The following is a 25,578-nucleotide window of genomic DNA, read 5'->3' as shown; positions in this document are numbered from 1 at the left end:
CATGAGTATTATTCAAGATATTTTGCAGGGCATCTGAGAATAATAAAAGGTCCCTGGCTTCAGAGTTTAAAGTTGAACATATCAGATAGAAACATAAAGAATTAACTCTGTGGTAAAACAAAATGAAACAAGCAATCCAGCAGAGGTCTAAATATTCTATCAATATGCTGAGAGGAGGACTGGGAGGAGTAGGGTTGGGAGGGCAGAGTGAGGGGGAGTGGAGTGGAGGCAAGGTCCAGATATGGAGAACTAACTGCTCCTCCTTCTTTGCACCATAAAGATTTGCACAAGGCTTCACCCACTTACGGCCAGTTTGTTTCTACTCTTAGACAACAAGATAGGGAATACATCTTATTTGTCTCTGTATGTCCAGGCAATCTCTAGGGTTGCTGCTGATGCTGAGTAACAATGTGTTCAATGAACTCTGAAAAAATTTTTTTTCGAACTGAATTCAGGTGCACAAAACAGAATTAACCTTGGTTCAAAACACGCTCATCATGGGTACACACATGGTTTTCTTTAAAAACTAGTTATCTAGGGGCGCCTGGGTGGCTTAGTCAGTTAAGCATCCGACTCCTGATTTCTACTCAGGTCATGATCTCAGGGTCGTAAGATTGAGTCGGAATCCCGTTCCACCCTCAGCAGGGAGTCTGCTTAAGATTCTGTCTCTCCCTCTGCCCCTCCCCCTGCTCTCGGGCACACTCCCTCCCTCTCTCTAAAATAAATAAATAAATCTGCAAAATGTTTAAAAAACTGGTTACCTAATTAGTTATTTTTATTGAAATAATAAGCATTCTGAAACTTACTGCCCTAAACAAAAGCTACCACCCTCGCAAAAATCTATCTCTAATCACGCGGTCATTCCCCTTTAATTCCAGCCCCTGCCCCCATAACCAGTCTCTGAAATTGCCCATCCATTATCTTCTTGCTTTCCTTTTTATATCCTTTTGGTTCATCTGATGTATTCCTAAAATGTTTTTTTGAAAAAGCTTATTATACTGTATGTAATCTTTTGGGTCTTACTTGTTTGACTTACTAGACTGCTAAGATCCATCTATATCATTGTGTGGCAATGTTGTTCCTTCACCTTGACAACTATATGATGTATCTGTACCATATGAAAACTATAGTTTTTTTCATCCACTCTCTTACTGGTGGGCACTTGGACTGTTCCCAGGTTTTTGCTCCTGTGCATAGTGCTATGATCAACTTATTTAACATATTTCCTGGTATATGTGTGCCTGACTTCTTCAAGTGCTAGGATATAGGTATATTCAGTTTTAGGAGATAAGACCAGACCTCTTTTCCAAAGTGCTGTACCCATTTATACTTCTACAAGCAATAAATATGAGATCCTGTGAATCCATGTCCTCAACACTTGGTATCAGCAGATGTTTTAACTTTTGCTAATCAGGTCTGAAATGGTATCTCATATCTCTGGTCACTAATGATGCTGAGATCCTGTTTATGTTTGATGGACATGTTTCCCTCCTCTGTGAGATGCCTGTTCCTATCCTTTGTTTTCTATAGGGCTATTTGTTCTTTTCTCACTTACTTGTAGGAATTCTTTGTATATTCTTGATAGTAATCATTTGCCAGTTATGTTTACTGTGAATACGCCCATTCTATAATTTCCTTTTCACTTTCTTTAAGATTCATTGCCCCACTTAACAAAGTTCTTAATTTTAATATAGTCAAAGCTATTTTTTCTTTTATAGTCAATGATTTTTATATCCTGTTTAAGAAACCTGTTCCTTTCTCCAAGGTATAAAAGATACTAGTTTACAACTTCTTCCATGAGTTTTAATTAAAAAAAATAATTAAGTCCTTAATCTATCTAAAATTGACTGTAGTCCATGGTGTGAACTCTGAAATAGCATAAACTCTAAAATGTTTTTAACCTTGATCTGTGATTAACAACTTGAGATCCTAGAATAGATTCTGGTTGGCAAAAGCAACATCCATATGAGCATGTTCAAGGGGAGAAGGCCTATAGCTTACATGAGATTCTTAAAGGCTTTATGATTCAAAAAAAAGTATAGTATCATTGCTGAGACAGTGGTGCTGTTCCAGTTCCTAAGGATTGTGATGAATTCCAGGGCAGCAACTCAGGACTGCCATCTTCATCTGTTTCTTCTTTATTCTTATTAAAGTCTCCTCCATTCCCACTATGGATCATGTAAGTTTGATTTGACTATCTAGTCAGTTTTTTTTCTTTTAAATAAGTATATGGGAGAAGGGAATAAAAGCAAAAAAATGTTAGCTTTATCTCCTCAGCCAGTAGAGAAACAATGCTTCAATTTCCCTCATCTATTCAAAAAGTATTTTAAAATTTCCATTATATCTCTTAGAAACTGCACCTCATTTTTTATGGTCGTTTCTGCATTTTATTTCAATAAAGATATATAACCTTTTATCCCAGTCCAACAATCAAAAGCTAAAAAAGGAAAACATCAAATCAAAATAGTTTCTTGTTTTCTTAGAGCTTATTCCAAATAAACATTTCTATTACTTGTTGGGTAAGCTATAATAATCATAGGTAAACAGTCACACAAAATATTTTGGCAAAATGGCAGCAAAGGTAGCCACTACAGAGCTCTGAAGGCAGAAATACTAAGTAGACAAGTTTCTCAACAGGCTGCAATCAACTAAGGTTGGTTGCTGTCCTCACAAAGCTAATAAAAGGCAATTTCTTCCAGTTAATCAATTACTGTCTGCATGCATAGCCACAGGTTGAATGACGAAGAAAATTTACTCTAAAAACTCTTAAAAGACTAATGACTAACCTATTTGTGTACAACCAATAGCCTAGATTTTGGAATCAACACAAGTTTTTCCTGGCCTGAGGCAACTGCTCCCCACACTGGACCTAGTTAGGACCCTTGTATACTTATTGCATCCTGTAATTTAAAATAAATTATTCATATAATAATTAGTTTAACATTTCTCTCCTCTGCAAGATACTAAGCTCCACAAGGGCTGGGGCTGTAACTGTTTAGCATGTCACTTTATTATGTTTTCAGCATGACACCTGGCACGTTGGTAAGGGCTCAATAAATAATAATGAATGAGATAAAGTTTTTATTGTGGGAAATGACTTAAGAGTTGTAGGCAATTGGTCTTAGGCTGACCGAGGAACACTAATGAAAAAGTTACTATAAAATAATTTTAAGAGTTTTAAAAGCTCTATCTTTGAAAAAGAATATTGCTTCCTAATTTTTGTAAGTAAGCCAACTTCTTCCTTATGATATACCCAAATTAGTGTCACAGTTGGATAGAAAACCTAGAAATATTAATAAAGAATTATACAACATGCCTAATTTTTTCAGATGAATTACCACACAGAGACAATGATGTGGCAAGGCAATGCCATGAGAGCAATGATCTGACCCTATGTAGCCAATCCATGGGACCTTTAATTTACCGATGGAAGAATTGAAAGCTTTTTTTTTCTTTTTTTTAAGATTTTATTTATTTGACAGAGAGACACAGTGAGAGAAGGAACACCAGCAGGGGCAGAGCGAGAGGGAGAAGCAGGTTTCCCGCTGAGCAGGGAGCGCAACACGGGGCTCAATCCCAGGACCCTGGGATCATGACCTGAGCCGAAGGCAGACGCTTAACGACTGAACCACCCAGGCACCCCAGAACTGAAAGCTTTCAATCTGATCAACTAACAAAATTAACAGAAACCAGACTCATTATGTGTAAATAAAGCCTTATGTAGAAAAAATAAGAGAAATAAATTTAAAAAACCCCACAGCCTACAATCTTAAACATTTAACACATGGCAGAGTTTGCAAACAGATGACCCATAGCTCAGTTATATCATATAAACTCCTAAACAAGTAGCCATCAATTCTCAAACTTTTTGGTCTCAGGGACCTTTTATGTTTATGTCAATTATATCTACCAATATTTACCATATTAGAAATAAAGGCAGGAATTTTAGAAATAATTATCTGTAAATTTAAGAACAATAAAAAGCTTAATGTGAATATACATAACTTTTTATGACAAAAACTGTGTTTAGGGAGAAGAGTTAACACTCTTTTAACATCTTTGCAAATCTCTTTAAGTTCTGCTGGATTCTCATATCTGCTTCTGCATTTAATCTACCGCAATGTCACATGGTAAGTAGCCTCTGGAAAACTCCACCAAACACTGTGAGAATGGGAAGGAAAAGGGCAAATATGTCTGAGTAGCATTATAAAACTAGTTTTGGTTTCATAGGCTCCCTGAAAGGGTCTCTGGTTCCTTGACCACACTTTCGAGCTGCTATTATTCTGAAGTATTCTGCAGCACAGCTATGAGAAAGCACCTCATCTTTAATCATCACAGGCACTGGACACTTATATGGGAAACCTGAAAACCTTTTGATTCAGACGTAGCTTATCACTCAAGAGAACTGTGTGACAGAGGCACCGAGCCTGTTTCTTAGTTCAGGCTTTGGGAGCTACAGGCTGTGCTCTTCTGAGAGTCAGCAACTCTGTGCTGACTACATGTGCATGCAGCCTGACCACTGTTCAGAACATACCCCTGACATCTGAAGGCCGTGTGGCTCACTCATGAATTTCACAACAGAAGGACCACCTTATTTATCTGGGTATGTTTCAGTACCTAGAATATTATCTTGCACAGAGTAAACATCTAATGTCTCCTGAACTGAACGGAAACTATCGACTGCGTAACAAATATGAATCTCAAGATCAAAGCCATCTACCAATAAAAACAGTGCTTTCTGGGGCGCCTGGGTGGCTCAGTCGTTGAGCGTCTGCCTTCGGCTCGGGTCATGATTCCAGGTCCTGGGATCGAGCCCCGCATCGGGCTCTGCGCTCGGCGGGAAGCCTGCTTCTCCCTCTCCCACTCCCCCTGCTTGTGTTCCCTCTCTCGCTGTCTCTCTGTCAAATAATTAAATAAAATCTTAAAAAAAAAAAAAAAAAGAACAGTGCTTTCCATGCTGTATTCATATTCCTTCCTAGAACCTATCCCTTTCCTGAGGACTTCTTTCCAGAAAGGAGGGAATAGATTTATTTTAATACTGGCTTGAACTAGTCATTATTAAGAGAAACACATTTCCTCATTAAAGAGAGAAAGAGACAAAGACAAGTCTCCAGTCGAAACACAAACTTCAAAATTTCCAGATTATCTATACCACTTACAGAGAAATGAAAAAGGTAAGAGGGGTGTGTGTATGTGTAAGAGAGAGAATGAAAGAGAATAGGTTGGCTGATTTGAGAAAAGTGGTAACAGTGCAGTTCTCTGCATATGAATAAAGAAAATCTCTAGTCTTTTGCCAACCTGTCTGAAGTTGGTTGGTGTAAGTGGGCTTAAGAAGGTGGTCGAGAGGCCGATGTGCCACAACAGCCACTCTGAAGCCTCTTTCTCAGTGAGCTGTAACTCTGGGCAAGCTCATCTAGGGGATCACTTACCCCCTGAAAAGCAGACCGACTAGATCAGTGATTTGGAGCACAAAAGAATCACCTAAGAAACGTCCGAAGACTTCTGAGCCCGTTCCACAAAAGTCCTGGTTCAGGAAGTTTGGTGTGAGGCATACGCATTTTTAGCAAGCAGCCCTGGTGATTCTAATGCTTACAGACTGTGTCTCCACTTTGGAAAACTGTATCAGATGATTACTCAAACTCCTTTCAACTGCAAGGTACTGGTGAGAGACCACAGACCAGTGGTTCTCAAAGTGCGGTCGGTCCACAGTCCTGACACTTGTTAAGGGGGTTTGCAAGGTCAAAACTGTTCTGACAGTTTCACAGTCATACTGAAACATCATTTGCCTTTTTCACTGGGTTGACATTTGCACCGACAGTGCAAAAGTGCGGTTAAGTAGACTACTGGTGTCTTAGAATGAATCGAGGTGGAGGAACCAGATTGTACTAGCACTCACTGTGTTCTTCACTGCCAAAATTCTCACAGGAAAAAAAAAAAGAAAGAAAAAGAAAAAAGCCAGTTTTACTTAAGAATGTCTTTGATGAGGAGCTAAAAATTATTAATTTTATTAAATCAACCCTTGAAACACATCTTTTTAAGATTAACGTATCATAAAATGGAAAGAACACATAAAGCACGTCTGCATACCGAAGTATGAGGTTGTCTTGAAGAAAGGCACCGGATGACTTGTAAGCTAAACTCATTGCTTTTTTTCATGGAACACTGTTTTTCTTCAAATAACGACTGGCAGACAAACTGTGGTTATTCAACATGAGTATTTGGCAGATGTTTTCTCAAAAATGAATATAAATTGACCTTGTCATTTCAAGAAAAACAACCAACAGTATTTCTTGCCAGTGATAAAACTTGAGCTTTAAAAACCATACATAATTTTGGAAAATTTGTATCCATCCCCAGAACCTTACAGTTTCTAATACTTAAAGACTTTTCTGATGAGATCAGTGGCAATATTAACAAATATAATTTTTTGATATTGTGTAATGATATGTATCATTATTTAGGAGATCTGAATAATTCAGTGAATCAATATTTTCCAAAAGACAATGCACCATGTTATAAATTCATGCTGTAAATTCCCATTATAAAATCCATTCAAAGAGCAGGATAGAACAAACATTTTAATATAACAGAATATAAAAATTCATGGATATGCTTTGAGATTCCATATTACAACTAAACTTTAAGAAACTACCACTTATCAGGGTGGCTCAGTCATTAAGCATCTGCCTTCGGCTCAGGTCATGATCTCAGGGTCCTGGGATCGAGCCCCACATCGGGCTCCCTGCTCAGTGGGAAGCCTGCTTCTCCCTCTCCCACTCCCCCTGCTTGCGTTCCCTCTCTTGCTATCTCTCTGTCAGATAAATAAATAAAATCTTAAAAAAAAAAAACCTACTACTTATCAAGTTATGTTATAATATCAAAGAATATCACAAGTTATTTGAAAAGGCTATTAACATACTCCTCCCCTTTCCAATTATATATCTGAGTGAGGTTAGATTTTCTTTATATACTTCACCCAACATAACTTATTCCAAACATTTAAACATTTGCAAAAATGTAAAACAGTGCCATATCTTCTCACTCTTTTTTTTTTTTAAGATTTTATTTATTCATTTGAGAGAGAATGAGATAGAGAGAGCATGAGAGGGGGGAGGGTCAGAGGGAGAAGCAGACTCCCTGCTGAGCAGGGAGCCCGATGCGGGACTCGATCCAGGGACTCCAGGATCATGACCTGAGCCAAAGGCAGTCGCTTAACCAACTGAGCCACCCAGGCGCCCCCTCACTCATTTTTTAAAATAGTTATTTTTCAAAAAAACATGATGGGTTATTTTTATTTATTTATTTATTTTTTCCCTGTGAAGATTTATTTTATTTTATTATGTCATGTTAAACACCAAACATTACATCATTAGTTTTTATGTAGTGTTCCACAATTCATTGTTTGTATATAACACCCAGTGCTCCATGCAGTACGTGCCCTCTTTAATACCCGTCACCAGGCTAGCCCATCCCCCACCCCCTCCCCTCTAGAACCCTCACTTTGTTTCTCAGAGTCCATCGTCTCTTATGGTTCGTCTCCCCCTCCGATTTCCCCCCCTTCATTTTTCCCTTCCTGCTATCTTCTTCTTCTTCTTTTTTTTTAACATGTATTATTTATTTCAGAGGTACAGGTCTGTGATTCAACAGTCTTACACAATTCACAGCGCTCACCATAGCACATACCCTCCCCAATGTCTATCACTCAGCCACCCCATCCCTCCCACCCCCCACCACTTGAGCAACCCTCAGTTTGTTTCCTGAGATTAAGAATTCCTCATATCAGTGAGATCATATGACACACGTCTTTCTCTGATTGACTTACTTCGCTCAGCATAATACCATGATGGGTTATTTTTAAATAAATTAATAAATAATTTCTCATATGATAAATATTGGTAGGTACAAACCATGTAAACAAAAGCTCTCTGGAGTCCTCAACAATTTTTAAGAGTGCAAAGGGCACCTGAGACCAAATCGTTTGCGAACCACTGCCTTCGACTATAAAAAGGTACTCAGACCTAGCAGTGCATGAATCACAAAGTGAAAAAGTTTCAAAATATATACAGATGCCGGGACGCCTGGGTGGCTCAGTTGGTTAAGCAACTGCCTTCAGCTCAGGTCATGATCCTGGAGTCCCGGGATCGAGTCCCACATCGGGCTCCCTGCTCGGCAGGGAGTCTGCTTCTTCCTCTGACCCTCCCCCCTCTCATGCTCTCTCTCTCATTCTCTCTCTCAAATAAATAAATAATAATATTAAAAAAAAAAAATATATATATATATACACACACACAGATGCCAAAGTCCCAGTCACGCGAGGGACAGCCCCTTCACTGTATTTAAAGAAAAATGTTTGCCAAATGATTCTTATACATGACAAACTTAGAAACCACCGAAACTATCATGGTGATTGTGACAACCTTTGAAAAAGCTATTCATTGCTGCCCCCTAGTGGCAAATTTGCTTTCATTTCTAAAAATAAAATCTGAATAAAATGAAGACCAGAAACTCAGCCAGACACAACATTCTAATTCTGTAAGGAACTCCAGAGGTCATCTAGTCCACTCCCAGTTTATAGATGGAGGCTTACAACAACCACACATCACTGCAATATACTGTGATAAATGATATGCTATGCTTTGGTTAAGTACAGGGTATGAAAAAAAAATACAGGAGGAGGCGTCTATTCCAGACTTCTCTTCCGTCTATCCTGGCTTATGTCCAGGAAGATAAATTTCCAGAGGCAATTACTGTTAAGCTGAAACCTGGAAAGTGGGCAGGAATTAAAGGATGAGGGTATTCCAGTCAAAAGGGATGGCAAATACCAAAGCTAAAAGGTAAAATAGACCATGATTTGCTCAGTACCGAGTAGAACAGCAGTGACCAATTTCAAGAGCTTGCTAAGTACCAGGTACTCACAACAACCCTATGAGATGTTAACCTCTCAACCAACCCTATAAAGTAATGCTGATATGAACTGTCTAGAGTTTATCATTTTTTTTTTTCCTTTAGAACTTTTTGAAAAGCAGCTAGCTTTCCAAGGACTGTTAATCCTGGGAAAAGCTTACCCAGAAGTACATAAGCTACTTTCCTTTATGCTTTAAAAAGGACTTATTAGGAATTGCTTTAGAAAACACCATAAGATACCTAAGAATAAACCTAACCAAAGAGGCAAAGGATCTGTACTCTGAAAACTACAGAATACTCATGAAAGAAATTGAGGAAGACACAAAGAAATGGAAAAACGTTCCATGCTCATGGATTGGAAGAACAAATATTGTTAAAATGTCTATGCTACAGGCGGAGGGAAGATGGGAACCGAGATCAGTCCTGAGCTCTAGCTGCCACTGCTCTTGCTGCTGCTGCCTCATGGGCAGGTCTATTTCTAGGGCAATTTAGGAGGTTCTATTGTTAATCCTCTCACCTTTAATGTATAACTACACTGTTGCATTTGAAGACATGAGATCAGATTCTGAGTTCTAAAGACAGCCTTTCTATTAAAAATATATTTGAGAACAGGTTGAACGTGGGCACATATCCTAGAGTGCTGTTTTCTAAGACTAACAGCCACCACAAGAGATTTTGGGGTGGGAAATTTGTTTATGAATATATTTTATGTATCTTTTAAAACTTCAACTTTTTAATAAGCGAGGGAAATTTTTTACATGTGAAGTGGTTAGATCTTAAGTGTATAGTTCAATGACTTATGACAATGTTTGCACTTGCATAACCAACAGCCAACTCAAGATAGAAAACATTTCCTTCAACCCAGAAAATTCCCTTGTGCCCCCTTCCAATCTTTCCCCACCATCAGCAACCACTTCTTTAATTTCTGTCACTATGGATTACTTTTGCTTGTTCTTGAACTTCACATAAATGTAATCATATAGTATATACCCTTGTGTCTGACTTGTTTCCTCAACAGAGAGTTCTAGAGATTTATTTATTTATAATGTTGTTGACTATATCAGCAGTTCATACATTCTTATCATGAAGTAGTATTGCATTATATAAATATAATACAATTTGTTTATTCCTTCTCCTATTAATAGACATTTGGTTTGTGTACAATGTTTGTCTATTATTTAAAAAGCTACTAAATACATTCTTGTAAAAGTCAAAAAAAAAGTCTATGCTACACAAAGCAATCTATACATTCAATGCAATCCCTATCAAAATACCATCAACATTTTTCACAGAGCTAGAACAAATAATCCTAAAATTTGTATGGAACCAGCAAAGACCCCGAATAGCCAGAGGAATGTTGAAAAAGGAAACCAAAGCTGGTGGCATCACAATGCCAGACTTCAAGCTCTATTACAAAGCTGTAATCAAGACAGTATGGTACTGGCACAAAAACAGACACATAGATCAATGCAACAGAAGAGAGAACCTAGAAATGGACCTCAACTCTGTGGTCAACTAATCTTCGACAAAGCAGGAAAGAATGTCCAATGGAAAAAAGACAGTCTCTTCAACAAATGCTGTTGGGAAAACTGGAGAGCCACATGCAGAAGAATGAAACTGGACCACTGTCTTACACCATACACAAAAATAGACTCAAAATGGATGAAAGACCTAAATGTGAGACAGGAATCCATCAAAATCCTAGAGGAGAACACAGGCAGCAACCTCTTTGACCCTGGCTGCAGCAACTTCTTGCTAGACACATCTACAAAGGCAAAGGAAACAAAAGGAAAAACAAATTATTGGGACTTCATCAAGATAAAAAGCTTTTGCTTGGGCACCTGGGTGGCTCAGTCGGTTAAGTGTCTGCTTTTGGCTAAGGTCATGATCCCAGGGTCCTGGGATCAAGCCCCACGTTGGGCTCCTTGCTCAGCAGGGAGCCTGCTTCTCCCTCTCGTCCCTGCTTGTGCTCTCTCTATCTCTGTCTCTTGCTCTTTCTCAAATAAATAAATAAAAATCTTCAAAAAAAAGAAAAAAGAAAAAAAAAAAAAGCTTTTGCACAGCAGAGGAAACAGTCGACAAAACCAAAAGACAACCTACAAAATGGGAGAAGATATTTGCAAATGCCTTATTAGATAAAGGCTAGTATCCAAGATCTATAAAGAACTTATCAAACTCAACACCCAAAGAACAAATAATCCAAGCAAGAAATGGGCAGGAGACATGAACAGACATTTCTCCAAAGAAGATATCCAAATAGCCAACAGACACATGGAAAAATGCTCAACATCACTTGGCATCAGGGAAATACAAATCAAAACCACAATGAGATACCACCTTACACCAGTCAGAATGGCTAAAATTAACAGGTCAGGAAAGGACAGATGTTGGCGAACATAGGAGAAAGGGGAACTCTCCTACACTGTTGGTGGGAATGCAAGCTGGTACAGCCACTCTGGAAAACAGTATGCAGGTTCCTCAAAAAGTTGAAAATAGAGCTGCCCTATGATCCAGCAATTGCACTACTGGGTATTTACCCCAGAGATACAAATAGAGTGATCCAAAAGGACACAAGCACCCCAACGTTTATAGCAGCAATGTCCACAACAGCCAAACCATGGAAAGAACCCAGATGTCCACCGACAGAAGAATGGATAAAAAAGATGTTGTGTATATATATACAATGGAATATTACTCAAACATCCAAAAAAAAAATATCCTGGGGCACCTGGGTGGCTCAGTCGGTTAAGCATCTGCCTTCGGCTCAGGTCACGATCCCAGGGTCCTGGGATCAAGCCCCACACTGGGCTCCCTGCTCAGTGGGGAGTCTGCTTCTCCCTTTCCTGCTCCCCCTGCTTGTGCTCTCTTCCACTTTGTCAAATAAATAAATAAAATCTAAAAAAAAAAAAAATCTTGCATTTGCAACGACATGGATGGAACTAGAGGGTTTTACGCTAAGCAAAGTAAGTCAGAGAAAGACAATTATATGATTTCACTCAAATGTGGAAATTAAGAAACAAAACAGAGGAGCATAGGGGAAGAGAGGGAAAAATAAAACAAGACAAAATCAGAGAGGGAGACAAACCATAAGAGACTCTTAACCATAGCAAACAAACTGAGGGCTGTTGAAGGGGGGGTGCGGAGATGGGGTAACAGGGTGATGGACATTAAGGAGAGCACAGGATGTAGAGAGCACTGGATGTTATATAAAACTGATGAATCACTGACCTCTACCTCTGAAACTAATAATATACTATGTTAATTAATTGAATTTAAATTAAAAAAGAAAACACCTGAAAGAAATGGAATGGCTTTATAAGGTCCTTGGGATAAATCAGGGAGAAATAAAGTGCTTTTAAATTTAACAAAACGATAGATTATGCTTTAATTATAAATACAGTAAAGTAAAAACTTCAAAATTCTGTCTTTCCCTGTTTCTACTTTTAGAACCTAACTTCACCGAGAGGCACTAAAATTACAGCAGGAAGATCAGGAGCTCTGAAATCAGATGTGCATCTGAACACTGGTTTTACCACATATTAACTGTGACCACCGATAAAATTAACTTTGAATTTGTACATCTACAAAATGGGGACGATATCCTCCTCCATGGATTGTCATGAAGAATAAATAAGAATACGTTTTATGTAGATCATTTAGCAGATGTAGGCTCCTTGCTTATTTCTCCTGTCCTTCTATGTCTATCAGGCCAAAGGGGTTTGCCTTACTTTCTTTGATGCTGCTTCTGCAGGGCTGCCTCTGATAACTGTCCCTGAAGGATCAGTCTTCTTTGCTTGTCAATATCTCCTTCCATTCGAGCAAAAGCATGAGAGCCGATGAAAGAGAGGTCAACTCCCAAGCCCTCAGCCTCCTCTTCTTGGCTGTCTGTAACAAAAATACTATAAATAGAGAGCTTACAACAAAACTTGACAGTAAATGCTACATTGTGAATGCTGCAATAGGGATGACTGTGACATAATAAAAAAAACTAGGGTTGAGGGTATATTTTTGAGAATCAAACTGAAATCAGATTCATATCTGAAGAACTGAAATAACGCAAGAAACCACCTGTCCCTGTGTGACAGAAGTTTTAGGAATACATGAAATCAAATCAAGATGACCTGGGTGTAATTGAGGAAGGAAAGAGCAAAATGTAATGATAAGCAAAAAGATAGAATTAATTACACTTTATGTAGGTTTAAAGAAGGGCTATAGCACTGCATCTAACGAAAGAGAAATATAAAGAACAAATGTTTGGGGTCATTTATCCAGAACTACTTAAGGAGGGAGCACATGATAAATTGACACAAAAACTGGAGTCCTTTTGTCAGATAACTCTCAATGGCAGAAGGCTGGACCAGGACTGCAGAGTAGGATCCACATTCACTAAGATACGTTTTCATTCTAATTTAGCATCCTGGTTTTCTGCAGTCGTCATACTGACATAATCATCTGACCCATAAGAGTTCCAGTTTTCACTACAAATTATTTCTAATCTATCCAAATGACCATTTTATGTTTGGCTAGAAGTCAGTACTTTGGGAACAGGTCATCTCTTAGTGTGATCCCCACTGCTTTACTAGCTTTGTTTAAGAAAAACAAAAAAACCCAACTTTTTTTTCTTAAATAACAAAAAATGCCTTGGACCGTGGGGAGCTTCCCAAGGCAATGCCACTACTTGAAACCCAGTCAGGTGGGCCATCCAGCTGGGATTTTCTTATATCTATTTCACCCTCCTTAAACTGTGACAGGCCAACGGCTGAAAAGAGTGTGCTTTTACGAAAAATACCCATGAACAAATCAAGTAAAACTGATTTTACATCTATTTTAACAGACTGAACATTCTAATTGAAAATATTTATGAATACTAGGTCTTACATCTATGAGGTAATTAAGCACTCTTTGAAAATGGTAGACCCAAGGAACCCTTTGGTTAATGAGTTAGCCTAATCTACTGCCCAGAATTACGATCTCAAATTGGGTTTGCAATTATTACTCCTTGTCATACAAAATGCATTTATGCATTTAGGAAAAACTATATTCTACAGTGGTGGTCATGATCATGAGGATTCCCAAATAACTCTGGGCATACCCTAAAGTACATGGGTAGCCCTCCAGCAAAGCTTGGTTCAGACATTTCCTGATGGTACACCACTTATAATTCCCTCCATTTGACTTAAGGCTGTGTACTGGTGATAAAAAGGAGATGAGCAGCCCTCTACAGATTTTAACTTGATGCTCATTTAAAAGCGTTCATGGTAGGAATCTCATAGTAATTCCTAAGCTGCCGAATTTTCAGAGCAAGTTCTAGCACTGAAGCTTGTGAGGCATGTCTCCATAACTCCACACAAGGAGTTATGACCTCAACCGTGTACCCATGAAGATCATTATTAGCTGTCATACAGCACAGATTCAGAAGGGCTCCCATCCTACCGTGCTCTACCATTGCTTCAAACTACATGAGAATATAACCTAAAGAAACAAAACAAGTGTTAATGGTATTCTTGTCTTAGTATTTAATGTTAGGTCTGGCTTTTGGGGGATATTGTTAAAGCTGCTGAAAATTTTAGATGATTATGTACTTGATTACTGTCTCAAAAGGGTCCTGCATACAACTATAAACTTCACGAGGATGCAAATGTTGTTATATCCACCTCTGGATCTCTACTGCCTAACAGACTTGATGTTGTGTGTGTGTGTATAAATATATATATTTTAACTTAAAAGACTAAATTTTAATAAGAATAAGACTCAAAACATCTAAGTTGGTCTTGAACTTAATGTTACACCCATAGAGAGCTCTCCGAAGGTAGACTGAACTTTCTCCTCATTGGTGGTTATCAGTCCCCGATAAAAGAGGGAAATTAAGAAAAGCAGAACTCACCCTCCGGGGCACCAGGTTTTTCACTTATTCTAATCTGCCGTTCAGGTACCACAGGCTCCCCTTCTGCATTTCCAATATCTGCAGGTAGGTATGGCAATGATCGACATTCCTCCTTTAGTGACCTTGGGAAGTACAGAGGTAGCAGCTTTTGGTAAGTAGCCTGTGTCAGAAAAGCAAGACATTCTGTGAAAAATAATGAAGTAATGAAGCACGCCAGCTTAGTGCTGTTCCAGACACAGCGAAGAAAGCCTCCATCAAGAATAAAAACCTAAGCTCAACTAGATGCTATCTGGGACCCTCAAGCAGTTCTTATGTTAAAGGTCAGGATACTGTCAGGTGGTCAAGTTAAACGTGACTCCCATCCTGGCAACTTCAGGTCAGCGAACCTGGAATGCATAAGTCCTGCCACTCCTGTCCTACTGTCATTTGCCCCTCCCCAGGAATATCTTTATTTATTTTTTACGATGATTTCAAGTTTATCACCTCCCATAGGAAGCATTTCCTAACCCTGTGCAGGCTGGAGTTCCTATCTATTCCATACCTCCATTAATGCACTTACCATGATTATCATAACTTATCTGAACTGTCTGTCCCCACCAATAGACAATGGATTCCTTGAGGACAATGACCCTCACTTGTTCACTGGCGTATTTCCAGAATCTAGTGTAATAAACCTGGGTGCTACAGACACTCAATAAAAGATCACTGAATGAATAGGTAAACCAGATAAAACAAGAAGAGATAGCAAACAAGCAAATGTGCCTCATTTTAGCAATTTCAAAAGTATTTATATATCATGTATATAGCTATTAATACCATGAATGGATATTTCACATGTGTTAACTCATTCATCACTAAACTCCTGTGGTGTAAGTACTACTAATACTCCTATTTTATCAAAGCACAGACAGGTTAAGTAACTTGCCCAAGGTCACAAAACTGCAAAATAATACAAGCTGAACTGGATGGAGCATACTAAAACTAAATAAAATTTAAAAAGGGTTAAAAAAAATAAAGCCATAAAAAAAATAAAAAGGGTTAAAAAAACCCCTCATTTTCTAAAATGGTTCTAAATTAAACTGAAACATACTAAACCTAATTACACACAACAAAGCAAAACATAAACCTCACAACTTAATCAATGCTAGTCACTAGGCTAGGCTGTCATGTTTCCAGGCAAGGTAGACCCAAAGCTTTTCCAGCACAGCAATTTTCTAGTTATACTGCCCAAGCACCCAGTACTCAGATTATAAGGTGATGCCTCGAGAGGTTTTAAGAGCTAATACAGGGAGCAAAGCAGAACAACTCCACCTTGTAAGATTTCACTAAGTGAAAACAGTTTAGCAGTAAAAACATTATCAAAATGCTCCTTCTTGACTTGTTTTTAGTATCTAATATGCGTTCGTTTCGACAAAGGATGGTAAGCCCCACTGCCAAATACATACACAGATACCTAGGATTTGCCTGCTGACAATTCAGTAAATAGAGAATGATGAGACAAAGGCAAACAAGTAAAAATAAGATTTAAACAATGAAACATAATTACAAAATACCTCTTCTAGTTCAGAGACAGCAAATACTACTTTTTCAATGGTCTCCCCATGAATTTCTAGGAATCTCCTTACAGTGCCTAAGGAAAGGAATAGAAAAAGTGATTCAATAAATAAGAAATACCTGTGTGAAGAAAATTCAAACTCTTCAAAGTTTTATTTTTATAATGGATCACTACTCATTTCAGTCAGGTCTCTCTGCTCAATGACACCTCATCAGTGAAGCCTGCCCAGAGTACCATATTTAAAAATCCTTCTCTGATTTGCTTTCCTCCAGAGCAAATATTACAGACATTTTGTGGAGTTTATTTTATATCTTCTCTGCCCTCCCTCCCCCATCTGCTAGAATGAAAGTACCTCAACAGCAAGAGCTTTATTTACTGCGTTATTGCCAGCTTCTAGAACAGTGCCTGGCCATAGAAGATGCTGATTCCAGACAATTCTTCCTTACCCAGTATATTTTTATTCCCTGGGGCCTCTCTCTCTGACCATTTAGCTAACAGTATTCAATGACCTACTCAGCACTGCATCCCTGTCAAAATCCCATTGACCAAAGGTGAATTATTTTTTTTGATTTCTATGTTATCCTAATTCTTCCCTATCAATTTCCTATCAATGAATCCTAATGGCCTTTTCTTAGTCCTTACCTCACTAGAGATTTCATTAGCTTTACTTTTATGTGCCCATGCCCTACCTTTTAAAATGTTGTCCTCCACGTTTCTGTCCTCCATTTATTTTCTTGATATATATATATATATAAAGAAATAGATCAATTTTTGATATCAATTCTTGATATCATCAATTCTTGATAGCAACATCATCAATATCAAGAAATATATATATATGTATGTATATTCTCTTTAGCTCACCAATTTGCTGGCTTAGCACCAATGTAAATATTTATATTCTCAAATCTTTATATTCTGTTTTCTGAATAAAAGAGCTGAATTCCCTACTGCCTACTGGGCCTATCTGCCTAGATAACCCAGAGGCCTCAAACTCTGAAGGTCCGAAACTGACCTCCATCTTTTCCAGCCAAAATCTGTTCCTCTACCCATATTCTTTATTTTATCACATAGCAACATCAAATCACTCATCCAAGCTCAAATCCTGAATTTTTTTTAACACCTTTTTCACCTCTTCCTTCATCCTGCATTTTCAATGGGTTCTCATATCCTTTATTTCTACTGCTATTTCTAACATCCATTCCTTCTCTCTTCCAGCTGCTCTCAGGATCTTAATGCTCATGAAGCCTTCAGCAATAAGCTCTTGTTTTCTTGTTTCTCTCTTTTCCAGGTCTATATATTCACTGTTGCTTGAGTTACCTTCCTTCCCTTGTCACCCTCCTTACTAAGTAATTCTGAGGCTCTGCACTGCTTGTAGATTAGGATCTAAGTCCCCAGCAAGGTTCGCCACACTTGGACCTCAACTGGCCACCCCTCCAACCCTGCCCTTTAGTCCTATTTCCCACTATTCCTCCCACAGGCCTTACTTTCAGCAAATTGGCTTCTTTGCTGTACTCAGAATATTCCACTTAACTTTCATGCTACCCTGCCTCTGCTTGCATGGTTACCTTTGACTAGAATACCATTCATTCACCATGACCTTCTATTAGTGAAGTCCTACTCATTTTTCAAGATCCAGTTCAAGGCCATCTGGTTTGTACAGAACTCCATCCTTCCTTGTGTTCCTTCTGTAACCTGAATGGCCCTCCATTTGTGAACTTCTCATTGCATTTTATAGCTAGACTGTGAGCTTTCTGAAGGCCAAGTATATCTTACATTAATATTACCAGAACCTAGCACATCTTAAGATATGGCAAACAACTGTTCAAAAATAATTAGTAGCTGGAGTAACATTTTATGGGTCTGGTTATCTACATATTGCCTACCTTGTTTACTACTGTATCTCGAGAATCTAAGACCCATTTGTTGAAGGACTAAACTATATAGAATTCTTCCTCTGTTAGGTGACAAATTTATTTTTCATTTCTCTCTCTATTCTGCTTTAATGATTTTCTAAAACTGAATTTTCCAAAAGGGATTTTCTTTTATTTTGACACCAAGGTTTTTTCTTTTTTTTTTAAGATTTTATTTAGAGATAGAGTGTGCGCGAGTGTGTGTGAGCAGGGGGAGGAGCAGAGGAAAAAGGACAAGCAGACTCCGCACTGAACACGGAGCCCGACATGGGGCCCGATCCCACGACCCTGAGCTGAAACCAAGAGTCGGACGCTTAAGCGACTAAGCCATCCAGGCACCCTGACACCAAGTTTTAATTAATGTTCACATATAGTGGTTTCCCAGCATACAATTGTAGGATTTCCAATGGAAGACAAAATACAATACCAGAGAGTAACCAAACTGAATTCCCTCAGCAGAATTCATTAAGAAAAGTAATTCTGCAAAAAAGAGAAAACAGAGTGATGTCATGGCTATAATATTTTAGTACCAACTGCCAATTCAAATGGTTTCTTTCAGAGTTTCATCTGTGTACTATTCTTTGCAACCAACCAGGATGTCATGAACCTAACTTTTAGTGAAAACCCTTTAACTGGGGAGAATGACATCTGGGGCATTAAAATTCCCAACATGGAAACACAATAAGAACAAACAACGTCATCCTTTTTCTTACCACTGTATTCTCTTTTATATAGCACAGGGTCTCCTACAAAATCACTAAAAATTTTGCTGAATTAATAAATAACCTGATGAATTTATTTCAATGCAGAGGTTTCTTTAGGCTTCTAATGGAGAAGAATTGAACTGTAAATGAACCAAGAAAAAAAAGACAGTCTTGATATATCTATCAGAGGATATTCCTTAGGTTTCAAATGAAATAAATTTTGGTAATAGTTTAATAAGTAGGAAAGAGTTTGGTACTAAGGACTTAGAGTTACATTTATTAGATTTGTTCTTGGCCCATATATGCTGCAAAAGTATACAAGCCATTGATTTCCCAAATGCTCAGAAAGTGTGTGAGCAAAGGCCACAACTGTTTATATGTATTTTTTTTTTAATGAGATGCTAGTTTTACTATCAGATTTAAGGTGCAATAAGTCAAATAGGCCTTATATAAGTTGACTTGTCCATCTTTGTTTTCCATTTCACTTGTGCTAATTCAATTCTTAGAAATTGCTTCATCTAAGTCCCTTAGGCCACTGTTGATTTTCACCTGCTCTTACTACAATTACTGCTCAAAGTTAACACCTCTAGGGTAAATCGAGTGATTTATCAAGTGATTTAGCTTGGGAAACAGAGATGGTGAGACTGGTAGAACTGGGATCAAAAAACAGTCTTCTGGACTCCTTTTTCAGATGCTTTTCTATAAAATGTTGCTTCCTCTTTGAATTCTGACCTATATGATTACTTTAATAAGAAATAGAGACATAAAAAAAGACTTAGCTCAAGGTATGGGATGATGGGGCAAGGACTAAGGAATCAGAGAATGTCAAGACCTGCCAAGAGCTTTGCCAAAAAGAATTACACAAAGGCAGGAACTTTGCTTTGGTAAGGCACCATTCAGAATATATGCAGAGTATCGATAACATATGAGTTTCCTACTGAAGTAGTTCTAACCTCAAGCATAATTGAATTATGTAGTATAACAGAGAAGTTACTAGACTTGGGAGTCAGGAATCTACATAACCTTGAGAACATGATAAACTTCTGAGCTTCTTTATTTGTAAAATGGACACCTGAAACACAGGGCTGTTGAGGAAACAAAATGGAACTTCTTTATGCCTTTTTAAAACACGTATTTCTTAAGCAAGTATCATAGGTAAAGCATTCCTGACATATGAAAGCACTGGAAATGCAAAGATGAAAAGATTTCTGCTCTTCAAGAAGCTCAGTCTAATATATATAAATCATAACTATAAAATATTAAATTTACTATAAGATCCTTGACTTCTAAATCTTAAGTCTTAGAAGTAGCTAATTATTAAATAAGATTACTTATGTCATAACTGACCTTAAATTCTAGGCTATAGACTTATAGGCTAATAATAATTTTATACATTGGAATATCTCTGTAATTTTTTGGTGGATGTAAGACTTTCAGCTCCTCCTCTTTAAATTCTAGAGATAGAAAGGGGTCTTAAAGATCATTTGGTGTAGTTTTCCTCTTCAATGAGGAGTATCTGCAACAGATGGTCATTTAGCTTCCGCATTAATATTCCCAGTGACAAGAAGTTCACTTAAAATACCTTTCCATTACAGAGTCCTATCTCAAGTGGGACCAAGTCTCTTTCTTTGTGACATAGTCTTTGACCTGCCTTCTACCATTGGAGGTCTTATCTACAATCCTTACCAGAATCTATGAGCTTCCTGAAATTGCACACAAATTCCCTCTATATGTACATTCCTCTGGGGAAAGGGTCCACAGCTTTCCTTCAGCAGATGCTCAATGTAATTTACGATGGCTCCCAAAATGGTTCAGAACACTGCTCTCAAAATGTAGCATAGAATAAGCTCACAATGAGACTCCTTTAGACATTCGAAGATGAGAACCATATATGCTGAAACAATGCATGGTCTTCTTTAGGAGAAATACCACTAATGTTTCAAACTGTTTGCTCTCCAGTTTGTCAGTGTCTCATATTAGACAGGACACCCAGAACTACATACAAATGCGCAGATGTGGTCTGAACCTGCATATAATACAGTGAGATCATGGGTTCTCTCGAGCTAAACATCCTATTTTTATATCACATATATGACATTCTGTCTCATTATGATTGAGCCCAGTCTTTTTTAAACCTCAATGCAAGGATTTATACTCAAGTAGCACCTGTGAAAGCTGCTGTTTCAACTACAAAGTGCTATATAAATATTATATTATGAAATCTCTTTTGGATTCATTGTTACAGCCTGTTATAATTATTCTGAATATTGATTCAAATACCCAATGCGTTGGCCATAGTTCTTGGCCTGGTATCATTTCCCAATTTAATAGGCAAGTCTGTAGGAGAAAAGAGGAGAAAACGTCAACCTGAGAAAGTAAATCGAGCTCAGCAACTTAATACAAAGTTCTTTCCAGGATGCCATGATCTGTTCATCAAGAGATCTTCTTCAGCTATAACTACTTAACTAGTTACAAAAAAAATCTGTAAGACTCAATTTATGTACAGCATCCCAATCCTACTTACAAAGTGCTCAATGTATGCACAGCATCTCCAATGTTACTTACGAAGTGCTATGTGTGTTGCATCCTCTAAAGGATAACCTCGTTTTGCAGAATTGATGACACAGAATCCCACAGAAGACATTGATTGCTCTCTGCAATCAAACAGAAAACACAAACCACCAACATCCATAATACATACATATGTAAATAATTTAAAAATGCAGCTCAACTTCTCTTTCCCTGCCCCCTCAACAAATCTATTATAACAGGTAATCCACTTGCACTTTTTAATAATTACATCAATATTATAATTGTACCATTTGGGGGAAATATATTCCAAGTAAAGACTGAGTAAAATGGGAACAGGTTAAATTCTTTAGTCACCCAAATCCACTCCTTTTATCCTGCTAAGGTGTGAAGATAATTAATTTTATCTTCAGAGTCCTCTTATGTGATTTAAATCCCTCAAAACTGACTTCCACAGCTAGGTTTCATTCTGAAGCTGGGGCCTTTCACAGTATACGGCATGCTGCTTCCAGGAAGTGAGTAAGCCGTACTTGGCCAGCTGAAGCACGTTTCTGTAGCAGCTGTACAGGGAACTCTCAGCAGCTGTGCGGTAGCGGCTCTTGTATTTAGGTCCCACCGTGTGAATGATGAACCGGGCAGCTAGATTAAATCCTTTTGTCAATTTGGCTTCACCTGTCCGGCAACCTGGGAACAATGGAGCGCACGTAAGTCATGGAGGTGTCAAGAAAAAAAAACAAAGTCAACAGAACAAGGCATGAAACAGAAAAGTAGTAAGAATTTTGAGAAATTTCAATTAAAAATATGGATTGAACACAAACATTTATCTCTGTTCCCAAAATGACAGTGAAGCAATACAATAGGTATAAAAAACAGAGACAAAGAGAATGGGAGAGGGCACGAAGCAGATAGGCATCATCAGAATTTTGGAAGGCAGAAAGTCAGTGGCCTCGAAATAACTCATTTAGCAAGCAGAGAAACCTAACTGCTCGTAGAAATAGGGTCACCAATATGAAGCAAGCTGGTCTGTACTGAAAGGCAGTGTTGGATTCAAGATAAACTGCTTTGATTCAAATCTTGAGTCTTCCACCCTCCTGCTGTGCCACATGGGCAGGTGCTTGGCCTCTCCATGCCTCGTTTTCCTATTTAATGGCAATACTACTGGTACTTACTTCACAGGTCTAAATGAGTTAATACATGCAAAGTACATACATGCATTATCTATTATTCTTATTGTTATTATTATTACAGAACAGTAGAAAGGCTCAAAAAGTGGAAACCTACGTACTTCTAAAAGCTATGACGTGAAGTGGGACTAAAGAGAGGAGGCTGAGTTAAATTTGCATAGAAACAGTCAAATCTGCAACAACCTTTTCCTCAGCCAGCACAGCGAGGTGATGATTTATCACCATAGCAGCAGGAAGGTTTACTCTCTAGAGATGCTGAACTAGAGTTTCTGGACCCCAGAACCTCAGGCATGGCTGAAAAGACGGGATTTAGTTAAAGTGTTACACTCAACAGTGATAGCTCTAGCCCTCTGCTCCTAATTGGCTTCTGAAACACAGACACCCACACTTACACCCCTGAAAGATTCCTTTCCAGGAAACTAAGAGGCCCAAACCAAAGGACTCACAGATTGTGACAACTAAACAACAGGGCTCCTGCTCATCCTCTGCTTCTAGATCCACCAAGCAGTAACTCTTGCCCACGCACACAAAGCTTCCCTTCACTTTCTCAGTTCCTCCCTCATAAATACAATTGGCACACTGACACTCAAGGATCACCAGGAAGCGAGCAAAGCCTCTGGCCACAGGGGCGTCAAAGCAATGCTCAAAAAAGAGAGAATGCAACTCCCAATACCATAATCACTACTGTCAGAGAGGTAAGAGAAGATATAGTATCTCTGAAACAAAACCAGAATGTTGTAAGAAAGAAATATTCAGAGAACAGGAAAAAGTGCTTATACAATTTATAGCCAAGTGAAAAACATGATAGCAGTAACAAAAAGTTCAACTGGTGGGTTAAAGCTAAAGTTAAGGAAATCTTCCAGAAAATAAAAAGCTGGAAAATAAATAATACATGAAAATTGGAGGATTAAACAAGGAGGTACAACATCCAATAGAATTTCTTCAAAGAGAGAACAGAGAATACAGAGGGAAGGAAATTAGGAAAGAAATAAAACAAGAAATTTTCTGGAACTGAAAGATAAGTTTCTAGACCAAGGAGCCCACGGGATACCCAAACCACACCAAGGCACCTCACTATGAAATTGAGAACACCCGAAATAAGACGAGATCATAAAGTTTCCAGAGAAAAAACCAGTAACATACAAAGAATCAGGAATAAGAATAGCATCCGATTTTTTTTTTTTTTTTTTAGCATCCGATTTTTCAAGGGCAATAATAAAAATTGGGAGCAATGCCTTAAAAAACCTGGAAAATGATTAACAACTTAGAGTTTCATTTCCAACCAAACTTCTAATTAAGTATGAAGGTAGAAGATCTCAGCAATTTTGCCCCCATCCATCCTCAGAAATCTCCTGGTAGATTTACTCACAAAAATTAAGGAGTATATCACAGAAGAGAAAGGCATGAGATCTAGAAAATGAGGGATCCAATCCACTAAATAGAAAAAAGGATTTCCTAGGATGTTAACTGTACAACAGGCATAAAGAACAGTCTAGAGAGGAAAGAGGATGGGGGATTCCAGGAGGGACCTTATCAAGAAAAAAATGGAGCTGAAAGATAAACAGAAGTTTTGACTTTACTGAGAGGTTTACACTTAAAGTCTGGGATTGAATCAATAAGTTAATTAATTAGAAAATTAAGTAATCAGATCAATAACTTAGAGGAAAATAATTGTACAAAAAGAACACTAATCAGTTTTGTAATCAGTGGCGAGTAATATTTATACATTCATAATGTTAATGCTGAATGCGGATTTAATAAAAATTTGACAGGCCAATCTGGGAAGGTGGTGAAGAAGGAAGAAAATGTGAGTGTTTTATGTACAGGCAAATGAGGGGAGTGGATGAACAAGAGTTTAATCTTTAATTTCCACAATAAGAAGTAAACAGGGGAAAAAAATCAATACAATAGTTGTAGCATATTATATGGAAACAGAAGGTAAATAAAATAAGGAACTTAAAGGTTTGAAAGTAGATGCCCCTGGAGAACAGAATCAAGGCAGGAAAGGGAAAGGCAGAGAACTGTAGCTTTCCTTTGTACATAAAATTCTTTAACTTTTAAAACCACATATACATTGATCCATGAAAAGCCATAAGCACAAAGTGACACTCAAAAAAGAGAAAGGCTTTTGGAAAACCCTCATTTGGCACCACTTGAGGCAGCTATTAAACCAATTCTTTATTTTGAAAAATGGTAATTAAAAGAAGTAAGCATTTACCCTGCCCTCTTACAGAAACTGTAATCCAGAGTAACCACATGTCAGTTATTGAGGAAAGACTCTACAGGAATGTAACCATGGATATAAGGACAAGTTTTAGAAAAATACAACTTCACAATCTTAATGAAATTACTGACTCAGACAAGGACTATATAAATAGTTGCTAAAACCATTATGTGAACGTGTGACAGAGAACTGGACATTCATAGAGCTTAAATAACCCCATATTGATTACTTTTCAGTCACAAAGGGTAAAACAACTGCATAAATAGAAGAATCAAGTTGTCATCACTCTATAACAGAGAACCATCCTAGTGTTAGTAATGGTTCACTAATGGGTCAATCAGATTTTATATATCTTCCAATACGATACATTAAGTATACAATACAATAATCACCTATGGAATGCTTAAGACAAACCTGATTCCATTAGATATAACTTCTAGGTTATAGGAGATACAAGGGATAAAGCAACAAACCAAATGGCACCTCAGGGTAATGAGATAAATCCAGAAGGTTGGCCATCTTGGAAAACATTTTGGCCTAGTACTCAACAAGTCAGTGTCATAAAAAGGGAACTGAGTTGGATGAAAAAAAATTTTTTTAAGATACAACAATTAGAAGTATGACCCTGGATTGGATATTAGTTTGGACAAACTAGCTGCAGAGGGCATTTCAGGGTCAACT

The 25,578-nt window shown here is 37.9% G+C and overlaps 1 protein-coding gene across 2 annotated transcripts in view; it reads right to left on the bottom strand.

The window, feature by feature from the left end:
• GDAP2 (ganglioside induced differentiation associated protein 2) overlaps positions 1-25,578 on the bottom strand; it is a 63,924-nt gene that overhangs the window by 21,512 nt on the left and 16,834 nt on the right. Inside the window, exons 4-9 of one of the 2 annotated variants that reach the window (XM_034990192.1) lie at positions 22,020-22,173; positions 21,526-21,614; positions 21,241-21,297; positions 16,342-16,418; positions 14,789-14,948; positions 12,633-12,789 (exon numbers count right to left, since the gene is read on the bottom strand). In XM_034990192.1, coding sequence (XP_034846083.1) covers positions 12,633-12,789; positions 14,789-14,948; positions 16,342-16,418; positions 21,241-21,297; positions 21,526-21,614; positions 22,020-22,173 — 694 coding nt within the window. The remainder of the gene's footprint in view (positions 1-12,632; positions 12,790-14,788; positions 14,949-16,341; positions 16,419-21,240; positions 21,298-21,525; positions 21,615-22,019; positions 22,174-25,578) is intronic. The other variant, XM_034990193.1, reaches the window with a different exon arrangement.

The sequence above is a fragment of the Mirounga leonina genome, unplaced genomic scaffold (assembly GCF_011800145.1).
Source record: "Mirounga leonina isolate KUSES-001 unplaced genomic scaffold, KU_Mleo_1.0 Mir_507, whole genome shotgun sequence".
NCBI classification, from domain to species: Eukaryota; Metazoa; Chordata; class Mammalia; order Carnivora; family Phocidae; genus Mirounga; species Mirounga leonina.
This window is presented reverse-complemented; position numbering and strand designations above follow the sequence as displayed.